Here is a 27,423-nt window from a genome sequence, read left to right as displayed (position 1 = left end):
AACACTCTGCACGGAATTTGGGGGCGTCGCTCAAAATGCGAAGTGGACTCTGCAGCCGAGACCGTGGTCAGAGCGACCCCATGGTATCCACAGGAACACTTCCACATACACGGACAGCTGTCAGTATGAACACTATAAGATGAGATATGAACCCCAGCTTTAATATGCACCAGGCCCACTCATCCGAAACCCTCAGTGGCTCAGGGACGGTACTGCCGGGAACCACTGTTATCCTTATGTCGTGATCAATTATATAATTCTGATCATGAAATAAGGATAACAGTGTGACCAGGACTGACCAGGACTCATGAATTAATTAGGGTAATTGGCATAAGCCTTTTTTTTATTGAGATGCAGCCTAGAGAGGGAGAGAGAGATTTTTATTTGGACGTGAAGATTATTTATGAGTCCAATAATATAGCGATGCATCGGCTGTTAGGCTGTATCTCAATGAAAAAAGGCTTATGTCAATTACCCTAATTCCTTCATAAGTCCTGGTCAGTGAAGGCCCGGTTGTAAACTGAGGTTATGTGATAAAAACACGGGGTCTAGACTGTGTGGAGCAGAAGTAGCATGTCACCCCTGTCATTTGGGATTCCCTTCATATAAAACACCTGTGTAAAGCCCTTAGTTCATACATGAGCAAACTGCTGATGACAGCGGTGGAACTGCAATGTAAAAACGTGCTTTACCTGGAGCAACACGCATACAGTATTTATTAATAACAATATGATGTAAATGTGTCAGGTTTACAGTTTTATTTATTTATGTGTACATTTTAAACATGCACTACAAGAAAATATTACAGCAGAAGGGAAATAAACAAGAGAAAAGAAAATAAAAAAAGAATTAAGGTTATATCCACACCGGAAGTCTGTGCCATATAGCATTACAGGTATACTCCTCCGTACGGAACGACCATTAAACTTAATATGCTGGCTTTAATGAAGCTGAAAAACAACAAACAGGGATTAACTGCACGATTAATTTCAAAATAAAACACCTTTCCATCTGACCCTCATATAAACATAATGCTTGCCCGTTAGCAGTCCCTCCACCTATGTGCTCCCTACAGCAGGTATACGAGAGCCCGCTGTAGAGCTGTCGGTTAAAGGTGACTCCTCACGCGGGGACGGCGGAGTCCACTCCACCTCTTGTGAGAGCCCTCCGTTGCATCTGGCACGCAGCCAGATACCTCGTGCGTGTGCCCGTGTGTGTGTGTATGTACGTGCGTGTGCGTGTCACTATGGGAGCAGGGGCCCACCGTACTCGCGTACACAGCCTGGCCTGGACTATCCGTGTAAACACAGCGTCTTCTAGCGGTCACCACAAATACTGCCACATCTTAAAATGGCCACTGTTGCTGGTGGACACTGCAGCACGGCAGCAGCCCCCCCTCACCTCCAGCTAGGCCTCTCACACACACACACACACACACACACACACACGCACAGGTCCCACTGCAGTCACCACACAGGGCTGTTTTGCTCATTATCCCTGCTCACTGTTAATCCACATCCACACTGCTCTGCCTTGCTGCTAACAGAGGTGAAGTGGTTTAGTGTATTTGATCCTGTGGTTAAAAAAAAAACAAATGTAGAGTTTTTGTTGTTGTTGCTTTTTTTTAAAGTTTTATTCACAAGGTACAGAACGATGAATCAAGTCAAGACACACCGCAGCCAGTAGAAAATAAATCTAATGAAAATTCAAAATATATCCTTTAAAAAGCAGACGTTTTGAACACTTTACAGATTAAATACAAGATTCCTCAGAGAGCAGACTTTGAACAGGTCACGAACAGCAGACGGTGTTCAACACTTCAAGACTGGAGATTATTATTTCATTAAAGAAAAAACAACAACTTGTTTTTCTCAGACTAAGCAGCTCTTAGTGCAAAAAAAAAAAAAACACATGTAACATTCATACGGGTTGTAGATTTACGTATAAGGCCTTTGCTGAATTCATATTGAATACTGAACTGACGCAAAGAGCTGCCAGTTCATGTTTCAACCACCTGCTCCCACACTCGGAGGAGCGGAGAAGGAAGGGGACACGGGTGACGCCAGATGTGAAGGTACAACGCCTGCATGGTGGTATATTTATTTGATATGAGGTCCAGTGAGGATTTAAACTAAAGTCTTCACATTAAACCGGTCAAAATGCAACGGCCAGTCATAGCACCTCCATGTCTGACTGTTCTGATTGTCAAAGTCCCTTCCTTATCTCTCCTCAGATGACCTTTGATTTCAAAGGCATGTCAGCATGTGTGGAATCAAAATTCACAACATTTTCTGTTCTGGGCTAGGAAAAATATCCACCGTTTCATTTTATTAGTTTAACGGCGTCATACAGTCACCATCAGGGTGTCATGTAAATGATTGGATGAACTGGTGTGCATGAGAAGTCGAGGGAAGGTGAGGCTTCTTCTGATTGGACGGCTTAAGCATCCTTCTTTTTGATGATGAGCGGCCCGACGTTGTCCCCGGTTTCCTCGTTGTGTTTGGTGTGGGCTCCGTCGCAGAAAGGGAACTGTGGGCAGAACGCACCACGTTAGAGGAAAACAAAAGTCGCTCCCATCAAGTTTAAGTCATTTGTGCTTTATGATATGAGCAAACAGTGTTCTGGTTGAATCTCCCTGAAGTCACGTGAAAAAGACGCCAGAAACAGAACCACAGAGAGGAATGTTTCTGAATGCAGTTCTTCATGATCATGATAAAAATTAAATACGGAAATAGCTCTACCCAAGCCCCCTAATCGCCAGGGATTATAAATGCCCAACAATATTCAAGCAGAAATAATGTTCACAGACAAGTTAATGTATAAGTTTAATTCGTGTTAGTAGCGTTTATTCTTGTTTTGGCATCTTATTCTAATAAAACCGCTGCAGTGTTTCCCAGATTTTACTCCATTGTGAGTGGCTTAATGCTTCAGCCACACACTCTTGTCACACCGTAGGACAGCTCATTGCTATTTCCTTGTTCAGTTAATTTTCTGTAACACAGTAAATCGTAAATGAGTGAATTAACAAACTAGTAAGCCATCCGTATAATACAGAAAAATGTGAAGGTTCGATGGGGTGCGCCAGGTAGCTAGTTTGTTATCGTACCATTATATAAATGAAATCTATGGTAGCTGCTGTTATGTTGGGAATTCAATCGTGGGGCAGCCCATCATTGTTCCATCCACGGTCAAAACAAAATGCAACCTCTACATAAAAATGTCAGCTGCCCTTTCAGGTAACTCCAAATTCATACAAAAGATAGAAATCGGTTTCACCAAGTGTTCAATTTACTCCTGCATAGCACTTCAGCCAGCACGTGTGCATGCCTGACCCCATAAACAGTAGTAGGACCTTTAACTGTGAAAGCTGAGGGAGTTTTTGAACGGATTTTCTAACTTGGAATATCCAATAACAGTTACTCAAACAACCAGCTATGGTGGAGTTACGGACACCTCTGATGTTGCTGCTTAGGCCTCACCTTCTTTGACTTCCAGCAGCGGCAGTACACAGCCTTGGTGCCGATGTCCTCCATGTCGAAGCTGTGGACCACTTTGGGACTATCTTTACTGATGGATGTGTTCACCAGGCCCTTTTTACAGCTCCGCCCACTCAGGTAATGGCTGACTAAGAAACCTCCAACAGCTGCAACCACTGCGACCGGCACTGCAACCACAAAATGCTCTGTAGAGAGACAGTGACAATGTGAATACAGGTACAGAAAAAGAATTTTGTAGCTAAAATACAACCAGTTTTTCCTTGTATTCTAAAAAATGTGGGTGGACAATATATTCGAAACACATCCCAAACATGATGCAATTCAATACAATGTTATCACTAACTACGCCCTACTAGGATCTAAGATAACTCAACACCTCTGAGTGACTTGTGGTGGTTTTTGGTATCCAACATCCCATTTGAATGCAAAGTTTAATCACTAAGCCGACTAAACTATTGTGTTCTGTGCGTTTCTTTTGGTCAAGCCTTTTAAAAGCCTGGAAGTAATATTTGCTGCACTTTTCCAGCCTGACATAATTCTTACGTCATCAGTTGTGACAAACAATTTAAGGTGAAGCCTTAAAATTTGATGCCTCAGTTTTGTGCACAATTTCAGATAAAGATCGGATTTGAACACTGCCTGTCCATACAGATACTTTGATACAAAGAAAACTGAGGTATGTGGATTGCCTTTTGGGCAATGAGGAGGATTATCCGGATCCAGAGACCATCACATGATGTAGAGTCGTCAGACCAGAGGAACAGGGGGGGGCCTGCTTTCAGCCTGGATCAGCAGGTTCACTGATTATCCGCTTTGAGGCGAGGGGCGATGATACATTAAGATACTGCTGCTGTAGATGCTGGGAGCACCACCAAGTATTAGCATTAGCTGATGATGGGCCGCAGCTATCTGAGTGACCGTCTAAGGTCGGAAACATGTAGCTGTATCCAGAACACGGCTGACTGGTCAGATAGTTAGATAGCTAACTAAGGAACGGTTGTTGACATAGCAGCGTTAACGTTAGAAATTGCAATATCATTCGAGGATATGTTCACTAAATATACTAGTAGTCTCTATACAGCCCTCGTTGTAGCACACAAACAATGTCGACCGTAGAGTGAGCAGTTAACGTCACTTGTCTCGGGGTAATGTTAGGTCACAGACATGTTGAGTTTACGTAGAGCGGCAAAACACGACATGCACTTAATGCTAGCTTGCTGTTAGCTAACGTTAGCTTGGATACTTTACCTTTTGATAACGTGAATCCCGGTCTGGGTAATGCAGGCATCGACATCTGGGACATGGCTGGTAAACTTGGGGTTGCTGTGTTTTCCCTGAACGGTGTGTTGTGTATGTAAGGCGCTGAGCTGCAAGGTCAACCGGGAGTCTTATGTGGTCCAAGTCAGCTCCACAAGCGCAGTGCTCGGCTCTACGTCACCGCGCAGCAACCAATCAGGTGTGAGCAGGGGAGGGACGTTCTGCCAGCGCGTGAGGACAAACCCTGAGGCTCAGCGTACTTCCGGCTTCGCTTTACTGCAGTGATTTTAACCACGTTCGTTCCCTAGAGATATTTAAGATGTAAAGACTTCCGCTTAACCCCTTAAAATACCGTGTCCACGTATGTTTCGTTTTTATTGTGCAAGTTCACTCTTGACCGTCTCATGGAGCCAAAGCACGAGGCTCTATGCCAAAGGTTTCCGCTGGAGGAGAATCATCTTGAGGGCTGTGTGATTCTTTGGAGAGGAGAGTCCCATTTCCTTTTTCAACAAGTTCTTTTTCTTGAATCATGAACCGCACACATGCGATTAAGAGCCACCCCAGTCCTTGTTGGATTTATTTTGATGCTCTTGTATTAACAGAAAGAGAAGGTGTCCATCTTTAGAAACTTATTTTTGATACATGACCACAGAATCGCCAGGAATAGCTGTACATAAAAGCACCACCAGAGGGCAACAAATACCCCATCGTGAACATTAAAAAGCATTTGAAAAACATTAAACACTGGATTTCTAAGTGTTTGGGGTAAGCCAAGTATAATATATGCAATATATAAATATTTTTTGCATCCTTTTAACCCCCAAAATTTTAAGTTTAGTGAAACTCAAATGAGAGCACAAGCAGCAGACATCTCCCGCACACTTCTAATAATTAACTCTGAACAAAATCTAAACCCTTTAAATTGAGTTTTATTCATTGATCAGACATCCCCCAACAGTGACGTTGTGTGGTAACGGCAGGTATTATTCTTATGTCAACTGCTTCACATGTCCCTCTACTACCTCTGTATCTCTGTATGTCCTCCGAAGGGGCCTGAGAATGAGTCAACACAAGAATCATGGGTTTTTATTACACAGTTTAATCAACACACAAAGCTCAACGAGCCTCTCAGGTAATTCAATATACAGAGGTTTTGTGCAAGAAGAGTGGGTTCTCCTCGCACCCAGAGCCCAAGCCAGTCCCATAGCCATTTAAGATGTTAGCCTCTAATTTAACAATAGCAAAAAAAAAAGGGGGGGGGGGGGGGGGAAACAAAAAAGAAAACAAAATGCAACCTAAAGAGTTATGGGGGGGTAAAAACACAGGTTAAACTAAGAAAAATAAATTGCTTAAATACCTGGTCCAGAACGTCCACTTTGTGAATAAGGAAAAGTTGGTTGGTGGTAGTGGTGGGGGTTACAATTGTGCGTGCATTTGTGTTTATGTGTGTGTTCAAAGGGGTCAACTTGGGTAGGGTGGGAGAGGGGGGGGGAGTTAGGAGCAGGAGGTGTGGGGATAATTTCAAGTCCTTTCATAGAATCCAACAGAGGACCATAATAAGCCATGTGTATTTTTTATTCCGTTTTACATAGCCTGCAATGATTTCTTTAAGTATTCATTGTATAAAATACGGAGTGCCCTTCGACTCGCGTGCGAAAACAAACTGCTTTCCTAAATTGTCACCTCTACAGATGGGAATTAAGGATAACAAAACAAGAAAGGGTGCAGAGCGTAAAAATCCCTCCATCTTATTGTGCCCCACTCCCCTAAAAAAAATAGGGAAATGAAGAAGAAAAAAAAAAGGTCCCCTCAAAGTTTTGCAGATGCTCAAAGGAATGCGTTTAACGTCTGGGGAAGGTGGGTGCAGGTATGTCTGGGGGTAAAAGGGTGTGGGTGTGTGTGTGTGTGGGGGGGGGTGCTCAACCTGCATGGTGACAAAATGTAACGCAATACAAGAGTCAGGAGATGGGGCCAGAGGTCGGGAGGGAGGAGGTGAAAAGGGAGTAGGGAGAGATGGGCGTTACCATTGCAAGTTGACAATATGTACACTGGAGGGGGGGAAAGGTGAGTTGAGAGGCGGGAGGGGGGAGGAGGGGAGGGAGAGAGAGGAGGTGGGGCAGAGGGAGTTTTACAGGTACTCTGGTGAAGGGGAGGCGTGGCTCAAAGAAAGCACTCCAATGGAAACCAACAAGATCTTGTTTTAAACTTTTCATTTGTTTGAATGGTTTTTTGTTTGTTTTCTCTTTACGTCTGAAGCTCCCCTAACCTTATGTCGTAGAGGTGGTTGGCCATGATTCTACCCCAACACTACATTGCATACTTTTGTGTCCATTCCCGAGCTATTTTGTTGTACCTATGAACAAGGGGAGGGAGGGGGGGAGAGAGAGAGAGAGAGAGAGAGAGAGAGAGAGAGAGAGAGGTTAGTCATTTAGCCTTATACAGACGAACATATTAGGATTTTGTCACATCTTTTAATCATTCAAAGATTCCACCATGTCTCTCGTCACGTGATAAGTGAAATCTGACTCCTGTGACTCAGCTGTCGCGTCAACGTTTTTAGTTCTAATCAAAAACACCACAAACAAGTAACGACCACCATGTAACACCAGTAACACCAGTAACACCGATTGCTGGGGCAAGCCTAAACACCAAATGCAAAGTAATTTCCTGGACAGAAATTGTCTAAAAGAATTGTTAAAATTATTGCTCGTGATATAGTTTGATGTCTCAAGTTGCTCTGCGTCCATTCAGAGCATCAGTAGCATTTCTACCTTCGGCTCAATGCAGCTACCTATTCTAGAGGGTGAACATAACAATATGATCTGAATAAGTATGTTTAATGGTTCCGTGAACAGCCAGAACCTGCGCCTCATGCTCACTGCTGTTCGGATTCACTGACCGCCCATGATGTCGCTGCTCATCTGGTTTTGTCCTTTGACAATTAATTTAACATATTTTAATAAAAAATATGGAGGCACAGATGGTTGGCAGACGTAGACAATGTGATGGGTCGGATCAGCAGTGAAGTTCAGTTTTATGTCACAGCAGTCTCGAGATGTCGGTTTAAGCCACAACAATCACTCCGGTAACATGAAAACAAGCTCAACATAGTTCTTAACAGATCTTACGGCGAAAATTTGGACCACGGTTCCGCTCAACAGGGCTAGATATCACCACTGATTTCCCAAATGTAATCATTTCAGATGATTCGATTTGATTCAATAACGTTTTGATAAGGGATATTTCAAAACTGGATATGAAAGATGTTCTCAGAGAAGTAATGCTGTAAATTGTCCAAGGAACCTTAAAAAGCTGCGTTAATGCACTTTTTATATAACATGAACACAAAGTGCAACTCTACAAACTCTACAGTGAGTATCGACTACATTTTTGTTCAGATATCTTCAGGTGAGACGTCAAAGGACCCTTCTAAAATGGCCATAGCAGTTAGCTGCCTTGCCAAAATGTAGCCTAGGTCATTGCCAATACGTTTTTTAAGCCTTCAAGTTCATCAAATGAGGATCGATTTGATCAGAAAATCAGCCCTACTGCTCAAACTGCAAGACAGCCGATCCCAATTTCGGACATGTCAGAAATCCATCGGAGCTTTCGAGAGCGGATGTAGATCTGCTTTTTTTAAAGCTTTGACACTATAGAGTGTGAGTATCGTATTGTCTTTTCTTGAAACACGAGGTAGTAATTATTTAGCCTGTGACGACATGCATAAAACCTGCTCCTCGTGTACGTTGGCTTTCTACTTAGAACTTACAACTTAGATCAACAACATAGAAATGTGGCTAATTGATGTGAAAATCAATCATCATTATCATTAGCAAGACGGAGCTTCTGTCAGAGCAGAACAGGCCTTAGCACAGCTCCACTCTTTTTAGCAGTTTGGGTTGGTTTGACAAAGCATCATGGTCACAACAGGCATGAAGCATTAAAATCCAAATACGTCCAAATGATGCACAAAACATAAAGCGTAGAACTTACTTTTCCCTGTCCGTCTTGTAGATGCGGGCGATCTCGGGTACTAAGGGGTCATCCGGGTTTGGGTCACACAGCAGAGAGCAGATGGACAGGAGGACTGGAATGGACCAGTTAACCGATCAGTATTAACAAATATAAGCGCACATTTTCAGAATTATTTCATTTTCATTCAGATGACTCTTGGATGCACGTCCCTGCTATAGGACAGTTGCTAATACATCAAATTGGGATCTAAAAAAGAAAAACCCCTGTGCATGAAGGACACTGTGTAAAGCATGTAATACGCACTGAATAAAAAGGTCTAAAGCTGACATTTACAGAGAGAGTACTCCAGCTAAATAGGAGGAGCTCTGCGTGACAAATGCTGTAGTATATGATTTGTGTGAAGCATATTAAAAAGGAAACCAACATGTTTCCCCCTATTCCTTCAGTCTTAACATCCTGTTTATAAAGGCAGCAGCCATTTATCTGTAAGCATATATGCAGTTTAAAGTTTAAACAAACAGTCTACCTTTGGAGATGGTGAGAGCTGGAGACCACTGTGATCGCAGAATGTCAAGACAAATGCTGCCGTTGCTGTTGATATTTGGGTGGTAGATTCTTGTGGTAAATGCAACCTGAAAACAGAGAGAAAAGAAATGTAGGGGGGGAGGGGGGAGAAAGAGGGGCATGTGAGCGGAACAACAGGAAACCGAATGATGTAAAGCTGTTGCATGTTTTAAGGCAGGAACACACAAAGACGACTTCAAACATCTTGTGGCAACAATAGGCAGACTGTCTCGTGTCACTTGTGTCTCGGTCAACAAGTTGCACTTGAACACACCGTGACGATTACAGCCAATGGCAACTAGCTTCTGCGTTCAGCGCCTGTGTGACATAACTCTCCATACCAGCAGGTGACAGCCTGTAGTCATCAGTCAGAAAATTAAACTGGAAGACCGTCAGGACGACTTAAGATAGATAGATAGCACATTAACAACACAACCCCACGTTGAAAAACAAATGACAATGGTGTCAAGTAATTTTTTATGTCACAACGCACAAAAACACAGGGTCAGGGTTAGCACCAAACAACAGGGTTAACATTATCTATCTTTTGTGTGTCTAGTCAGTCTCTCTTTCAAACTCGGTGGCGACTAACTTGGGACAACGTTCAAGCACTGCTTGCACGGACACGGGCGGAATTTGTGACTGAGGGCCCATCCACACAGAGACGCACAACTTTTGTATTGTTTTGGCCGACCGTTATCGGAGCCTGAAAGCGATATCTCTTGAAACCGGGTCCCAGAGTGGGTAGAACTGAAAACGCCCCCCTTTGCGTTGTCGCCTGGATGGTGCTGACTTTGTTCAACTTTGACGTCATCGCCCAACCTCCGGCCTCTAACCCCGCGGTGTCACAAAACAACGACAGTGCTTCTGCGTGAGATGAGAGAGACGCACCCATAGACTGTATACTGAACATAGATACTGAACTGCACTCTGAGCAACATGTATGGGAATGAATTAGGCCAACCATATATTTCTCCCTTTCCCCTGATGATCAGAAAAAGTTGCTATATTTGTCTCTAGTTACTTTTGACCGAAAAAAAGTCAGCAAGAGAATTTTGAAAGTCGCAAGATTTAGCGAGAAAGTCGCAGGTGTTTACATCGCCTCTGTCTCTTCTTCTCCGTTGTTGGGATTTTTCTGTGGCAGAGTGACAGCGCCAGATATAGGCCTGGCATGTGTACAACACTGTTTTGAGTAGGTTTCACAGGTTTTGTGTGGACGCAGATATTTCTTGAGCTCAGACCGTGGGGACGGAAAACTTTTAAGAACTATGTAGAAAAAAAAGAAGATTGTTTTCGCTTGTGTGGACGTACCCGGGGTTATCAGAGTCACAGAAGCTAGATGCCATAGGCCGTGCAGGACAAGGGGATGTCAGTGGGGGGTTTATTTGTCCAGTGGAAAAGGGGCTTTACACTGTCACAGTGTGTGTGCGTCTGTCTTACTTACCTTTGGCGGTTTGAAGGGGTAGTCTGTGGGGAAGTGTATGGTCAAGAAGAAAACCCCGCTCTGGTAAGGACTGTCATTCTAATGTAGGGATAGAGAAGCCAATTTATCTCTTTAGTGACTGAAGTGCAAGGATGACAAACAAATGCATGCAAAAGGAATATAAAACATAAATCCTAAGGCTGCTGTCAACCAAGAAAACACTGTCTGACTAAACGTCGACCTGCTTTCTCTGCCTAAAATGATCAAATAAGCAGTACATTCGGTTAAGTTGTTTGATAAACTGAATGATTTAAAAAGGTTTTGAGAGTAAAAACCAATGACAAGAACATTCTGTCACCATATGTTAATAATAATAATAAAAATAATAATAATCATTTCTATTAAAAACTAAAGCAGTATTATTAATACTGTGACTAAATCAGTAATATACAATCAATGAATACTCACAGGTCCCATTATTGTGGCTTGCCAGTGAAACACTGCAACAAAAAAAAAAGAGAAATTGGTTATGAAAAACACAAGGCATGGCTGTGACGTGTAAATAATACCACATTAAGTATATGTGTTTATCTGTTCAGCTGAGTAACAGACTCTTACACAAAGTGCAGGACGGATGCTCTTGGAAGTGACATTTTTAAATTGTAAATGGGAAAAGTGTCATATGATGGCAATAGACTCACATTTACATTCAGAAACTGTGCTGTTATCCTCCTGACATGAGGAATCATTTTAAAAAGCTTGGTCAACACAAATTGTGACACAAACAAACCATCAGAATTTGATTTGGTAGCATTTACATCTGTCACAACAGCATCCTGTTAAGTTCTGAGGACAAAATTCACACTGAAAAAACAAAACAAAAAAAGCAAACCACAGTGGTTATGTTACAAGAAACACTTTGTTGTAGCAGAGTGGTTTATTTGATGTTGGATGACAGGAAGTGACGTGTACAGAGCGACGTTGCTGCTACTGATTGCTCTGTTCTGCTGTTTTTGTGTGAAAGGTGCCACACATGCTAGAGAGGAACAAAGATGTTGAATGTAACATTATAATACATGTCAGAAATGAATTAAGTGTAAACAGGTTCATCATGAACTGATCTCCAAGTTTGTATTAGTTTGAGATTGTCTTCGATAAACCAAATGTAGAGTTATGAACATGGACCTCTCATCACCAGTCGGACTAACTGCTAGTGTTGGTAGTTAAAGTTTCTTAAGCTAGTAAATTAGTCTCTAAACTAAAGTTAGTGAAATTGTGTTTTTATTAATGAGATATGAATGCGTCAAACATGCATTTTAGATGAATGACAGTATATCCCCTTTCTCCTCACAGGGGTTTTCTTCCCAGAGGTTATTGCATTCAAACACTGTGATGTGGTCTACAAACCAAACTTGAGAGTTGTATTAATCCCAGCAGTGTCACCACAGACGAGGAAGTGAACAACTATAACACAATACACGACTTTGACGTTATCAAAATAAAAGTTCAATTCTTTGTTGTGTTTGAAAGCAAAGAATTTACCATTTAGAAAAAAAGTATAAGAAGCCAATGTTAAACAGAACGCAGATGTGATTTATAGGGCATAGTTTTGATTATGCAACATGTAATCATTGTGCATACAGTGGGCAAGTGTTAACATATCCATGTTAGCTTCATTTTTACTGTGGTTATTGCAGCCAGGTGCTTTTTTTCAGCCAGAAAAGATGTGGCTGTCAGTACGGACAGTGGACTCAGTCCATACGAGGGTTAATGCAGGGTAATGCAGCAGTCAGTATAAATATCAACTAATTAAAGGTTGTTTGTCGTGGTTCAGCCAAGCAGAGTCGAAATAATATATACAAGCGTAAAAACACCTTCTTAAATTATCAATAGATGAAATTATATAAGCTAGTCAGAAAGCCCTCTTGCACTGTATTAGTAAAATACGCAAAACTTGCAGCACGTTTACTCTTTGGCCTAATGCCCTTTCAAGTCCAGATCTAGTAAATTGTGTTGGCATGTACAAGGGACGGACACTATACCCATAACACTTATATTTTGTCCTCACCATATACAGTAAAGTTAAAGGGATAATGAAATATAGATTCACCTAGGAAGATTTTCATTAAATGTACAGGAAAAGGTTTTTTTTTCACTGTGCAAATGACAACAAAGGCACTTTGCCTTGATTTTAAATTTAAGGCAATTGACCACAACACCAGAATCACAACCGTAGTATTGCCCATAGGGAAATTGTACTAAAATGCGTTAAGCTCTTGTATAGGTGTTTGTGATAATGTGCCTATCCCCATACACACAAATAAATTCAACAAACATAACCCAGACTACTATGACATGCTTATTACACTATGGAAAATGCACCCCAAATACACTGTTGCTTGATCCTTTTTGAAACAATAATACAAATAATGTAAATGTCTATCACTTAAGGTGAACGTGTATTTCTTTAAAATGAACTTGAAACAAAGATGAGAGGTTTTGCGTGTCTGAATTTACTGTCCAACACGACCCGTTTACAGCCGTATCTACCACTTAAAGACATCCTCAAAACTCAAGTCAACAACAGAATTGAGATGGAAAACTAACTATAAAAACAATATTCACCCTTTCTTTCACAAAAAACATGCAACAATAGCTATTTTTGTACGTTTCTGTGTTTTAACTATTTGGTGCAACCAAGGTCATGCTGATTTTGTTTAATACTGAGAAGAGCTTCAACGATTAGGTGACTCATCGATGAGTTGATCAAGAGAGCAATAATCGCAATTTGATAATAGCAGTGTGATAATCACTTAATGGTTGAAGTAATTTTTCATGCAAAATTGGGAGGAAAGGCTGTTTTTAGTCTCTTAATACGCAGATTTCCTGCTTTTCTCTGTTATATTATAATAAACAGAACATCTTTGGGTTTTTGACTGACAAAACAGGACATCACCTTGGACTTGAGAAACTGGGAGAGACATTTTTCAAAAATCTCTGACATTGTATACACCAACCAATTTATGATTGGCAGATTAATCCATAGTAAAAGTTATTGCTAGTTGCAGCCATAACTGATACTCATGTTCAGGTGATCATGTGCCAAAATTCAATGACATATGTAAAAGCTAACCTGTCATTTTGAAACTGAACCCCTGTTGGAACGTGTGAAAATGGTGTTAAGACGTAACAAATCTATTTATGTCTGCATTTGTTTATGCATTTGTTTATTTTTAAAAGTTTGGTTTATTTTTCTAAAATAATTTCTGCATTAGATGTTGACAGTAGGAATTTACACATGTAAAACACACTTGCTTTATATCATTGTCTTGATTTTACTGACAATTATACAATAAAATGTTAAAATGTTTCCAAGGAAATGTCAACATTATGTATGAAATGTATTCAATACAATATATTCATGAATGCCTTCTGAGTTTTAGTTTTGGTTAAAGTTCAATCTTATAGTTGAAAAGAAAATCAAATGCATAAATATGACAACATCAGATTCATAACAAATAAATAACGACCAGAGTCCATATTTACTCTTACATTACAAAAGAATAAAATACTAGCCAGGCGAGAATCTCCCTTATACTTGTCCTGAAACCAAAAGTGAAAGTCATGTAGAAATAGAGTTATATTATAAATATATATATATATATATATTATAGAGAATAATTACATATTACCAATTAACCAATATTTTCACGAGAGGCAGTGCAGGTATTTTCTGGACCTGCTTGCTCAAAAAACTGAGGTACTTCCTTAATTTAGTTTAATGAGCTGGACTCCACACATAAAAAGCCAGAAGCACCTTTACCAATGCTTCTACTTTCCTTTTCAACATACATGTTCCTTTTGAAAACATTTTATGCATCAGTTTCAGTCTGTAGCAATCCAAATATTGTGGATCATTTGTTTCACATGTAAACTAAAGACATGAATCATACATTACAACATGAGGGAGCAGATCTGGAGACAATTCATAGCTATCTTACCAATGAAAGATTTAATGCGCATAGAATATAATAACCTCATTTATAAGACAACCAAATTTAGAACACATCCCTTTAAGTGTCATTTGTGAGTTTTTTAAACAACTAATATTAATTGCTGCAGCTTGAGTGGTTTATTAAAGGATGTGGCGAAAATCAGGGAGATGCGAATCTGGAATTTGTTGGCGTACCGCTCAATTTCGAGCCCCGGTCCCACACATCCACCAGGACAATGTTGGTTTAGATGATAAACTTACTGTCATCTCCTACTGGTCCTGCAGAACACTGGGCTGGTGGATCCCTTGCCAAGTCGTTCAACTCCTGCGACAAACAAATGACAAGTCAGATGATCAGGTCCTGCACAGTCAGGTATTCTCACAAACATTAGAATAGAATCAAATAACTTTAATGATCCCAGACTGGGAAATTATTTTGTAACAGCAGCAGTGGGTCAGCAAATAAACACTTTGTACATAAGATAAATAGAATCAAATATATACATAGTGTATGTATACAGTGCACAGTTTGCTATAAAAAATAATAATATACGCAACAAAATATGCAAAATATTCTATAACGATAATAATATATACAAAACAAACAAAACAACAGTAGAGAGAGCAGAGTTCTGTGTCAGGCAGAGGTGAGAGAGTTATTATAAAAAGTGATGGATTGACCTACAGAACACAACTCAGAATTGCAACAAAATTTAAATACCTGGGGAAAGATATTAAATAATCTGATACTAATATTCTGATGTTTTAAAAAAAACATTTAACAGCCCAAGTGTGAGCCCATGTTGACTGGATCCCTCTTTGTAAACAGATGTGAAGGCCATTGCTACTGCGATTCTGAACACAACAACACTATTCTACCACAATAGTAGCGTGAGCTTTGAAATATTGGATATTACATAATACGTTTCTCCAGGTACAGCAGGTGGTGCATGTGACAACCAAACTGAGATCATGATGATATGACAACAGAGGGTTTACTATGACCAGCACAGTGTTAAACCAAGTGTAGGCTTTCTGTGTGTAGTCCAGTGTAACCTTATGGTGCCAACAACAACAACAACACACAGTGTCAAGTGTGAGAAACATTATGCTGGCTGCTCAGCCTCATTGTGACACAGGCTACTAGAGGAATAGACAACAAAACACAACATTCAACGAACTCAATCAAACACACAAACGGTATAAGAACCATCTGCTGCTCCACTGCTGTCAGCAACATGGCATCGAAGGCGAACAGCGCGTGGGGCCTGGTTTTACTACAGTTTACATTATCACTAGCATTTTCCTACAGGTTGCTAAGTTATATGTATATATTGCAATGTCAAATACAGACAACACATGTTATTTTTCACGACTAATTTGCTTACAATACCCGCAAGTTGGACACTACAAGGACAATATAACGTTAATAAAAAAAAACAATAACAGGGATTAGATATAGGATAGCTTAACGTTATGTTACATCTATCCTGTATGTCTCGAGCTAAGTCTACTTACATTGAAACATATAAACATTAAGAAAAAATCTACAAAGAAGAAAAAAAAACAAGGGCCAGAGAATAAGCTTCTCTTACATGAAGCTAACGTTAGCGTTAGCCGGATAACTTATGTGTCAAATCAAGAAGCGAGTCACAAAGCTTAGGTAACTGTAACGCATAATGTTAGCTACCTTCACTGCCGTATAGGGGGGTTACTAACATGATATCTGACGACACACAACACTTGGAAATACCGTCAATTTACTGTTAATCAGAAGAACCCCTTTAGCTTACCCGAGTTAGCCAGCCACCGGGACACATAGCTACAACGTTAGCCACAAACAGCTAACACACCGCTGACATCATTAGCGTCAGTAACGAGCACCTCTAGCTGAAACATCCCGGTGTATCCAGTGTTAAAGACATCCAATGTTAAACCTAACGGTGTTTGTCGTAACCGAGGGCAACTATCCTAACGGTCACTTGTAGCTCGAGTGTAACGGTTCAGTCGGCCCGTGTGCAGTAGCGCTGGTGAACACAGACAGGCGGCGCATCGCTGCTCTCACTGGCGTCACTCGCTATTCACAGACCGTTAGCTGGCAGTTGAAACCAAGCCTTGACTTATTCAGACAATATTTTCGTTAGTGTTCTCAGTTTGTTAAACCCCGACAGACAAGAATCTAGAAGGGCAACATCGTGAATTAAATCCCTAACCGAAAGCTGCGATACCCCGGGCCTCGTCGTTCACTTCCTTACCTTGTGAATTCTCTTCAGAGCCATTGTTGTGCTAGCGCTTCTGTCAGGGAAAAACGTGCGATTAAAATGGCGATTGGTATCACTGTCCTGTTGGTAATGCTCGACTTAAGTTATCATAGAACACCGTTGCTGTCCACTCGATTTTCCGATCGTCACCAGAAGGGACCACAGCTAAAAATTTCGAGACGAAACTGAAAGATAGAAGGGGTAGAACCGCGGTCCTTCCTCCTACTGCAGCGGCTACCAAATCACTGCGGCCTGTGTTCTGCCAGCAGCAACCACGACGAGACTTCCGGGCCCGACTCTTCTCAATAAAAGCCCCGTGGACATTAATCAAACTGACTACACCACAAATCACTACACAAATTACATCTGAAAGGAAATTATCATACTACAAATTAAACTCCACCATTTAAAAAATATATTCACACTGTATAATCTTATTTGACTGTGTGGGCCCAATGGAGAATGTACACTCTTCTACTACCACTTTTTGCAACTTTAAAAAGCTAAAAGGGCTGAGAGTAACCATTATTATCATTATTGATTAAATCCTCACATCCAAGTAGTTGGACCAGACGATTATATGTACATAATCTATATAAAATAAATAAATTAAATAATTTCCACCGGGGATGATTAAAGTTTTTATGATTCTGATTCTGCGATCTGTAAATACAAATAAATTAAACAATTAATTGCTTATCTAAATAGATGTTGATTCGTTTTATAGACTTATACTTGGACTTCTCTTTATTGATCTCTTTGGGATGACTCCTGCGAGGAAACTGAATTTCCAGCAGCTTACAAAAACACAAAGGAGGTATACAAAAAATACAGTCTAAGATAAACAATAAACTTAAAGTTATATACATATAGAGATAAGAACACAGGTAAAATACAATTAACAGAAAATGAAATCAGATAAGTGTAGAGAAACGTAAAAGGTAAAATATATATGACTGTATATGGCAGAAATTAGCTTTAATTGTTATGTTTTATGTTTTATTTGCACACATTTGAAAGGAAAAGTCAGATAGAAAAAGTAAATGGAAATGACACATGCATGTGAGATAAAAACCCACCACGGGCTTATCTAAAAACCTCACCTTAATTTTTATCACTTACTTTTTTCTCTCCTCTTTTCTAAACTCTTGAGCTGGTGTAACATGTTAATGTACCCACTGTCTTATTGTACGCATAAATAAATAAATAAATACAAATAAATTAAATTAAACTTCTCCACTTATTATAACGCGTTAATTCATTTTATAGAGACCAATAGATTATATTTAAGTAATTTAGTGTGCTTGATTTGCTGCACTTAACATCATCCTTTTATTCTGAAGGCCAGTCGCCCATGCCGGAAGTCTTGTTGTCGGGGTGCACTCTCACTGCGCTATCGGTACATGGATGTCTTATAAATCCTTACAAGACATCCATGTACCGTTAGAAAGCCTTCCACCGACACGAGCACGCAGAGGGCTCACAGTGGCGGTGCACGGCACGCTGGAGACGTTGTACTGTAACTGGCATCATTGTGGCTCCGGGGCATGCGACCGTGAGGCTGTGTTCACATGTCCGGACAGAGCCAAAATGTCTACCCAGCACGTATTTTGCACAAGGTAAACTCCAGGGACCCCGTGTTAAGCCGGTTTACTACTACAGTTACGATATCGTTTACATATTTACAGACGGCTAAATTTATGTAGTTTTTCCAACCCATAGCTACATTTATCGATATAATTACAGTTTTAGGGAGCAGTGTCAGACACATGAACTACACTCGGAGCTCAGCGCGGAGTGATACGACCACAAAGAGTTGTCATCGCGAGACCGCGGGGACAGGTCAGTGAGGGCACCTTAGTAGGCTGCATTTACTTGAGGAAGAAAATGATAGACAGGTAGATTATTTTTAAAACAGATGTAAATTTTGATTGGGATTAAAATAACAGGTTTTCGAACCAAGGGATTATTTCAGGTAAAGGTGGATTGGCTGATCTCCAATCTGAGCACCTCTACCCGAGGGTGAAGCCACAAAGTTTAAAGTTTTAACTTTTGTCCATAACAGTGATGTGAAAGAGTGCAATAACAATGTATTCTTCCCAAACTCATGAACATATCACATAGAAACAGATAGATAACACCAATGACCTACCAATGACACATTTGAATGTTAAAGGTTGAATATAGAAGAGAATAGAATTAAAAGCTATATTTTTTTATAAAATAATAATAATAATAATAATACACCCACAGGGCGTCCCAGGGAGCGGCACAGAATGAAAGTATTGCTTTTCCATAAAAAAAAAAGATTTAGTCTGAATTAATATTTTAAAAAGATTTTGAGAGTTTGACAATTACTTTCTGTCACGTTCTGTTTACATCGTACCAGCCAATAGAGGCCGGCATTGCGGGTTGCCAGGTTTGTCTGTTGTCAGGCTACAGAAACAAAGAACCATTTTGTGTTAAGAGCTGGCAAATCGATTACACACCACTCAAAGAAAGACTCAGTTGAAGAATGGCTAACGTTAAATACTGTTGTAAAATGAATTGATTAGTTGAAATTAGTCGTTCCCTTGTTTGATTCATCACTTGACATGGCACAGGCTGATCACCGACACACTCGGTGACATCCCTGGCAACCCGACTGCTGGAATTATATTTTGTTGTTGCGACTACGATCTTGAGACACTAGATGGCGGTGTTCTGCTCATTCTCCACATTCAGCCTTTAATTCAGTCCAAAAGTAATGTGCAGTAATTTCCAGCAGTATACATTTGTCAAATTAACTTGAGATATAAGCAAGTAAACCTTGCTAATGCTGCTGCCGTGTGCTCACATTAACACTGCAGCCCAAATATACCAGGTTATAGCAGCAAAGAGATGCAGTTCATTGTACATTTATTGGAGAACATGTTCCAAATAAGATACACATGTTATTGAGTCCCTGTATTTTCAACAAACAATTGAGCCAATTATAGGAAAAGCTTCAGTAAACCAATGAAAATCAATACTCAGACAATCAACATCTATAATGTTCAATCAATTCTGTGTAGTAGGCTACTGTCGGCTGCAAAAATTAATCTCAGAGGGATTCATTTACGAATTTGAGGTATTTGTCACTGGCTATTCAGTAGGCCTATTACTGTAAACATACTGTAGTAGTTCATACATGTGAATGTTTTCATTCTGTTCATATTTGATATGAAATGTGTGGACAGTTGTCAGATGAAGCAACAAAAAAGCCAGAGTTGTGTGAAAAGGCCGAAGCCAATTAAATAAAGATATAGAACAATATTTATCGCCCTGTATCTCAAGTGGAAGTCCCACATTGATCCAGTCAGGAAAAAGGCCCAGCAGAGGTTGAACTTCCTGCGACAGCTGAAGAAGTTCAACCTGCCTCAGGAGCTGCTCACCATCTTTTACACCTCCGTCCTCCAGTCTGTCCTGTGCACATCAATAACTGTCTGGTTTGGATCGACCACCAAACAGGACAGGAACAGACCGCAACGGACAATCCGGTCTGGAGAAAAAAATCATCCATTCAGGACCTATACCAGTCCAGAGTGAAGAAACGGACAGGAAGGATCACTGCAGACCCCTCACACCCTGCACACAAACAGTTTGAACTTCTTCTCTCTGGTGGGCGTTACAGAGCTCTCTTTACCAAGACCACCACAAAAACAGTTTCTTTCCCCAGGCCGTCTCCCCGATCTCCACATAATCCCCCTGGCTTTGCATGCCCATTTGCACTAAATGGGCCTCAATTTTACTTTTTCACTCAGAGGTTGGACACATTATTAGTAACACTTGCAATGGTAACTGCAATATGAGTGTTCTTAGTTGGCATGTTGCAAATATCTAAGACATTACCCTACAAAGACTTTACAGGACTGTTAGCAACAGTGAACAGTATAAACAGCTTGGGGCCAAACGCCTTCACTCCTATTTCCCTCTTCTTCTTCCTACTTTTTTCTCCTCTTGCATACGTTTTTGTTTTTTTAAGAAAATAAGATATTAAAAATACAAAAAACAAAACTTTAAGGAAAAGAAAAACCCCTTATTAGTTAGCCTATACCATTACATTGATATTGAAGCATAATCCGATCGCACTTTTCCGTGTATGTGCCAGTGAGCTACAATGAAAAATACTGGAACACACACATATAAACAGAATGCCGCTTTACTTAATGTTATTAATTACACCTGTGCTTCTCCAACTGGGCCATGTCAGAATATCTGCTGTTTAAAACCAGCCAGTAGTCATCGAGGTAGCATTGTTTGATTTTGGTGATGATGAACTGAAACCTGAATTAAATCAAACTAAACTGCAAAAAAATGTAAATTAAAATGTTATTGCAAAGAATTGTATTTAGTACACTGGCTTATAAGTACAATTGCTTGAAAATGAATAGTTATTCAGAGCAACCAGGGGATGAAGAAACATTCAATAGTCTCAAAGAACAAACTCTTTGAGCCTTATAGGATGCTTTTTGACATTGAATGAGTTCATCTTTTGTCCCCATTATAGACCTGTTCAATGGAATTGCATTGCTAGGCAACAGCTTGGGTCCTTGTTTACTTCCTGTCAGCATTCATTGCAACAAAGAACCTCTAAAATAAGTTAGAGTTATGGCGTCACTGGTGCCAAGCATAGACTGTATAATAAATGGACATACACCCTTCAGCCAGGGCCCGTTCTCTCAACTTGATCCAGTCATACTCGCCTCTGGGAGCTGCCCCTTGTCAGACTTTGACTCCTCCTCATTTCCTCTTAACAAAAAAAGGCATTAGTGTGTTGTTGAGGGGAGGGGGATACGTCCGCCTGGGTGACGTTTTACAGAATTAGCCACATTGGCTCCACTGCCCGGGAGCTAGGCTAACAGAACACGTTACTAGATAAACGGGAGTGGGAGTCCCACAAACATCGGCCCGGTGAGTCGAGTGCAGGCAGTCCTGTGTCTATTACACCGTCACCACAAGTGCAGCCAGCGTTTATGATCTATGATTTAAACTGATATTCAACACAGCACCATGCCCATAGACTGTGAAACACCAACCCTCATGGCCCAAATCCTCCCGATGCTCCAGATTAGCATCTAGTGTATGTGCCATTGATAGCAGGCTGTATTGAAAGTCATGGTGCAAGTGCAGCTATTTATTTAGCATAACAAAGCTAACGTTAACACAGTGTGTTCCTAAACCATCTGTTTGTACAGTTGATCGAAGAGCAAACCATGTTGTCCCTTGTGGTAACCACACGAATGACCACGGTCCAGGTCGAGATAACGGAGTTAGCATGCTAATCCTGACAGAAGTCAGGACAAGAGGCTAGCTGAGGCTAGCTGTCACTCACTAATTATTCATAAACTTTAACCTCCAATTAAATAAAAACTAGCCTGGCACAAAAATATTCACCCTCCTCAGTGTTGTCATGGAGATATGACTTAAACTGCTCTGTTGTGCAAACTGCTCCTACTGGACACTCGGAGAACTGCAGTTTTTGTCACTTCCGTATCGGATCAACCAGGAAGTCGCTGTGATGGGGGCTTGGTGCCAAGCTGGTATGTATTTCATTGTAATAAAACATCTTTATCAGTAGCTAACCAACCATCAAACTGTTAATGATAATTAATGACATTTAGGAGGTCGAATGTCAGCCAGCTCTGTCAATAATAGACCCACCCTGTTTGGTCATGATACCTTAAGTTTAGATACAAGTTTTTAAAAAATCACACAAACATCAGTCACATCAAATATGTCAAAAAAACATTAATTTTGAGGGAGCATTTTTCAGTCAAAGTTCAAACCGCACATATAGAATAGAATAATATGTATTGTCATTGCACAAGACAATGAAATTCTGTTGGAGAAACTAGAAACATCTAAACATACATATATATAAACAATAAAACAACATTCAACAATATAAACAATATCATATAAGATATATAAGAGATGATGGGTTATAGTGGGAAGAACCCACCCCATTAACTTCAATAGAACTGGCACCAAAGCAACCTGCTAATAACCAATGACTCTTCCTTCTTGTAGGTTCCTCGCACTGCAACAGGAACTAAACTGGGACACATTTAATGTTTATGTTGACAACTGTGACAAGGTCCTCTGTCATCTGTCTGAGCCGGTGGGTCACGGAGTGTGTGGGCATAAAAGAAAATCTATTTTAAATGCCATTCATGCAGTAAGGCACATTCACAACGCTCTCATTAGTTTCCACAAATGTCTATTAAGTGACAGCCTGTTTGTAGGCCTTATACTTACACTCACTAATTTTATTCATATTCGTAAGAATCGGCAGAACACAGTTGTGATTTTCATGCTCAGTTTATTATTAGAGTAATGTGCTCTGAATGCATGAGTGTGTAAGTGTACACATAAGTGTGTTTTAATACCAATCTAACAGTGTGTGTTGTGTTGATGAGTGTAGAAGTGTACAAGACATTCAATCTAATGACACCCTATATGCAGGGATGAAAATATATGTATATTTAATGATTAAAAAGGCCATGATAACAATATATATATGAATATGAAAAATATATTTGCATTTCTATAAAAGTGGGTTACGACTTAATGACTATGGGAAAATATAGGTCCCAATGGTGCGAACCACTATGCATCTATTAATAATATTCAGTGTAGGTGATATCTTGACTGTTTCATATTTAACATGGAAGAGAAAAAATAATTTTAGGCTATATCAATTTCTTAGTGTGCTGATATAAAGTGGTATGACACACCTCACAGACTTTAAAGAAGTTTGATGGATCCCCTCTCAGGAAGTGAGGCAGTCCCAACAATGCTGCAGCTCTTCTCTTCTGGTTGGAAGTCTACAACACAAAAAAACAAGACGGCTTCTAAGTGAATACAAAATAGTATTTACCCAAATAACACATCAAAGAGACCCATATAGAAACTGTCCACAGTGTTGTAAAATTCACAAGGGCAGGCATGGGCATACTATTGAAAATGTAGGCTTTGAGGACTCTACATAAATGTCAAATTGAATGGTATGAAAGTTGAATAAATACCTGGGTTGATTTAAGTAGGCAACAGATTAGATATGCCACCTCCTGGTTATGTGTTTTTGGGAAGTACTGGAAAATCTTGCTACTATATGGGAATTAAAACAGCAGCTGTCCTCTCTTAAACCTGTTTGCATATGTGTGTATTTGAGGAGAGGTGGAGGTGGGGCTGGTTTAATGCACAACATAAACCACCTCTCGTATAAAGGCCATGTATATTTTAACATCAAAACCATATATATATATATATATAAATATCACATTAATGAAATTACCTGTCTTTCTGAAAGCAGTGCTGGCCATCTCTCTGCAACTTCAGATACTGGACGTTCATCATTGACAATCTCCTTCCTCCGCAACGCAAAGGTGCTCCCCATCAATGCGTCAATCATTTTCCAGTCTTTCCTTACTTTCTGCATCTCCTCTATCAGGGTTGTTCTCTCATCTTCAAGGCTGTTAGGAGTCTTTCCTTGAGGAACATCTGGCAGGAAGTTGATCTCTGATCGCTTAGCTCTCTTCATTTTCTTGGTTTTGTTGCCTGAATCTGATGACCTCTTTTGATTAACTGTAAGCTCTGGGCAACCGGCAAAACGGTACTTCTGGCGAAGATTACCCATTATGAAACCGAAGGCGAACTTCCAGCTTTGCCATCCATCTGAAGAGCCTGGATCCCTCAAACAGGGATGCTTATCAACCAGGGCTTTGGCAACATCCTTAATTTGTTTTGCTGTTGGATATTTGTTAAATCCAAACATGGCACTCCCTACTCTATCAAGTATGTTGCTCTTCATATCAGGGGTCACTGTCAGCAGGGAACCATCCTTTGCATAGACCTCATTCCCTTTTCTGATTTTGAGTTCAACATCATAAGCAAAGGATGGTATCATGAATGGGTGAGGCCAGTGCTTGGTATGAATAGTTGATGGAGACTCAACTGATGACCCGCTGTCTGGCTGCTCTGAACCACAAGTGTCCAACGAGGATACAGAGGGAGGTGAGCTGGGTTGTTCCTTGAGAATTATCTTCAAGCTTGGCTTCTCTAATGGTAGCTCAGATAAGTCCGTCAAGTTACAAAATTCATTGTTGAATTCTGGGTCACTAAACTGGACAATTATATTGCCCATTATGTTGAGCTTGCCTTTCAGTCTTTAAATCATCCACTGTCTCTGGAAGGCTGTCAATCTGCACTCTACTGATGTCATCAACTGCAAGGATGATGCGCAGCAACAGGTTGGCCACTAAAAAGAAGAGAATCGTAACTTTAAGAAAGTGGTTGGGATCAATTCAAGTTTCAAAATGCAAATTGCAAAAATAATGTATTGATAAATCATTAGAAATAATAGCTCCAGGACACCTTCATACCTCAGTGAAGAAGAAATGCCTTGGGTGAGACCAGGAGCTTCCCTTGCACCATATATGGGCTCAGTGGGTAGTAGTCAGGTCTTCCGGTTCTACAACCAAAATATCTGTGGAAGGTTTTTTGGTCAGTTCATAGCAACGAAGATGCTCCAAGTACCAGGATAAAAAACCTTCAGTGATGAATGGTACCTTGTCACCCACAATCAGCACTTTCAGAATCTTACCAAAAGCAGGCAGTCCACTTGTGCTACCAAACATAACAAACATTCCCTCAGAGTACTTTGTGCCATGTAGGGTGACACTGGTAGCCAGAGACACAGATGTAACATTCATCTGGATTGAATATTTTACTGTTGTTACTATTGAGTTATCCAGAATACCACTACACACACACACACACACACACACACACACACACACACACACACTCTCACACACACACACACACACACACACACACACACACTATATTTAGGCCTTATGGTCACCAAACAGCAGTCTTTTGGGGCCACCTCCTGGACAGACATTATATTTTTGCCTCAACATTTCTACTCCAAACGGTTGTGTTTTCTGTTGAACTTGTCATTACAGACTCAAGGCATGTCTTGTGTTTTCTTGGAAACAACCTCCATAATTTAGCTAGTTCTATTCAGTTACATTTTAATCACATGATTTGTTTTGTGCCCATTCTTTCACACAGATGTCCAATAGATCCAGAAGACATTTGGTCAGCTCCTTTCACCTTTAGTCTTTGTTCCATCCCACTTTATTATTATTATTATTATTATTATTATTATTATTATTATTATTATTATTGTTATCATCATCATCATTATTACTTTCATCTCATAAAGAAAACACCAGGTGATCTTACTGAACATTTACACACATGCACCCACCCACGCACAAACATTCATCACACAGTGGTTGTTAAACGGGGAAGCCCTGTAATCAATGCCTCCACATGATGGCAGTGTGAGTCTGAGTATGTATTTAAGTGTGTGAGCGTCCCCGCGTGTGCGTGAATTTGCGTGGGAGTTCCTTCTTTCGCCATTCCGGGGTGTTGCCAGCTGCACAGCAGCGCTGGCAGGGGCGTCCTGGAGAGGTAGCGCCTGCGCCTCTCTTCACTCTCCAAGGCGTCTCTTCGCCCTCTAACCTCCAGAGTCTACCCCCACCCTCCCATATACTCCTCCAGCAGCACCCCTACACCCCCGGCCCCCCTCTCAAATAACAAATTCGGGACCCAAGCATGCCACAACAGCAACTAGGTACCAGCCTGTCCTCCCTCAAAGTCACCGCAGGCGCAGCAGCAGGCTTCCCCCGTCCGAGGGAGCACGGAGACTCCACCGAGTGATGCCACTACTGCGGCAGGAAAAGCTCCCAGCGAACGCGCATACTCTCGACGCCTGCCGGAGGACCTGACGCCGCAACAACCTCGACCCTTGGCAGAAGAGAGAGCACCCCCCCCCCCCCCAATCCCTCCCCTCTCTCGGCTACGTTCCCGTCCCGACACCAGGATGTCCGACTGCAGCGCAAGTCCCTCCGACCGGATGATCAAATGTAGGCATGCCAGACCCTGCACGGCCAATGAGAGCTACATATGTGCCAATCATTCTAACTCATCTTTTTCTCTAAGTTTTCATCCCAATTGTTGCACCAGTGTCTCTTATTCGATTCCATCCCCCTGTTATTGTTGTTATAGCACCATAATAAAAGAAGCCTATTTGGCTGGCGAGTCCCCATGCATGTGCCTCTGAACCTTTTAGGGGAAGAAGGGGGGTATCCAGATCCATACTCCATAACCAGGGTCTTCCCTCGTTGTTCTATTAGAATTCACCCCCTCACTGAGGCATTACCCCATTTTCTAACGGGGGGATGTCTCTTCTTCCTCTAGCCACATCTACTGTGCGACACCCCGTGCTGCATGAGCTCCATTTACGCGCTCCACTCCTAGCGGTGGTTTCGCGTTACTGAATAATACCCTACAGAGACACAGCCGAGTGTGATAGAGAAAGGAAAAGGCAGGGAGGGAGAGAGGGAGATGAGCGTC

At 40.9% G+C, this 27,423-nt stretch overlaps 2 protein-coding genes across 2 annotated transcripts; both read right to left on the bottom strand.

Moving 5' to 3' along the window:
* Positions 1-1,628: 1,628 nt before the first annotated feature.
* LOC310947859 (CDGSH iron-sulfur domain-containing protein 1) lies at positions 1,629-4,910 on the bottom strand. Its single transcript, XM_083914830.1, has 3 exons — positions 4,746-4,910; positions 3,480-3,682; positions 1,629-2,529 (listed from the first exon to the last, which is right to left on the bottom strand). The coding sequence occupies exons 1-3, from the start codon at positions 4,798-4,800 to the stop codon at positions 2,440-2,442; spliced, it is 348 nt and encodes a 115-aa protein (XP_083770956.1). The 5' UTR covers positions 4,801-4,910; the 3' UTR covers positions 1,629-2,439.
* Positions 4,911-6,185: 1,275 nt separating this feature from the next.
* ube2d2 (ubiquitin-conjugating enzyme E2D 2) lies at positions 6,186-17,215 on the bottom strand. The gene is made up of 7 exons (XM_083914706.1): positions 16,966-17,215; positions 14,972-15,035; positions 11,185-11,216; positions 10,738-10,815; positions 9,256-9,361; positions 8,748-8,841; positions 6,186-7,107 (listed from the first exon to the last, which is right to left on the bottom strand). The coding sequence occupies exons 1-7, from the start codon at positions 16,987-16,989 to the stop codon at positions 7,062-7,064; spliced, it is 444 nt and encodes a 147-aa protein (XP_083770832.1). The 5' UTR covers positions 16,990-17,215; the 3' UTR covers positions 6,186-7,061.
* Positions 17,216-27,423: the final 10,208 nt, after the last annotated feature.

Source organism: Echiichthys vipera (genome assembly GCF_963691815.1).
Source record: "Echiichthys vipera genome assembly, chromosome: 6".
NCBI lineage: Eukaryota > Metazoa > Chordata > Actinopteri > Perciformes > Trachinidae > Echiichthys > Echiichthys vipera.
This window is presented reverse-complemented; position numbering and strand designations above follow the sequence as displayed.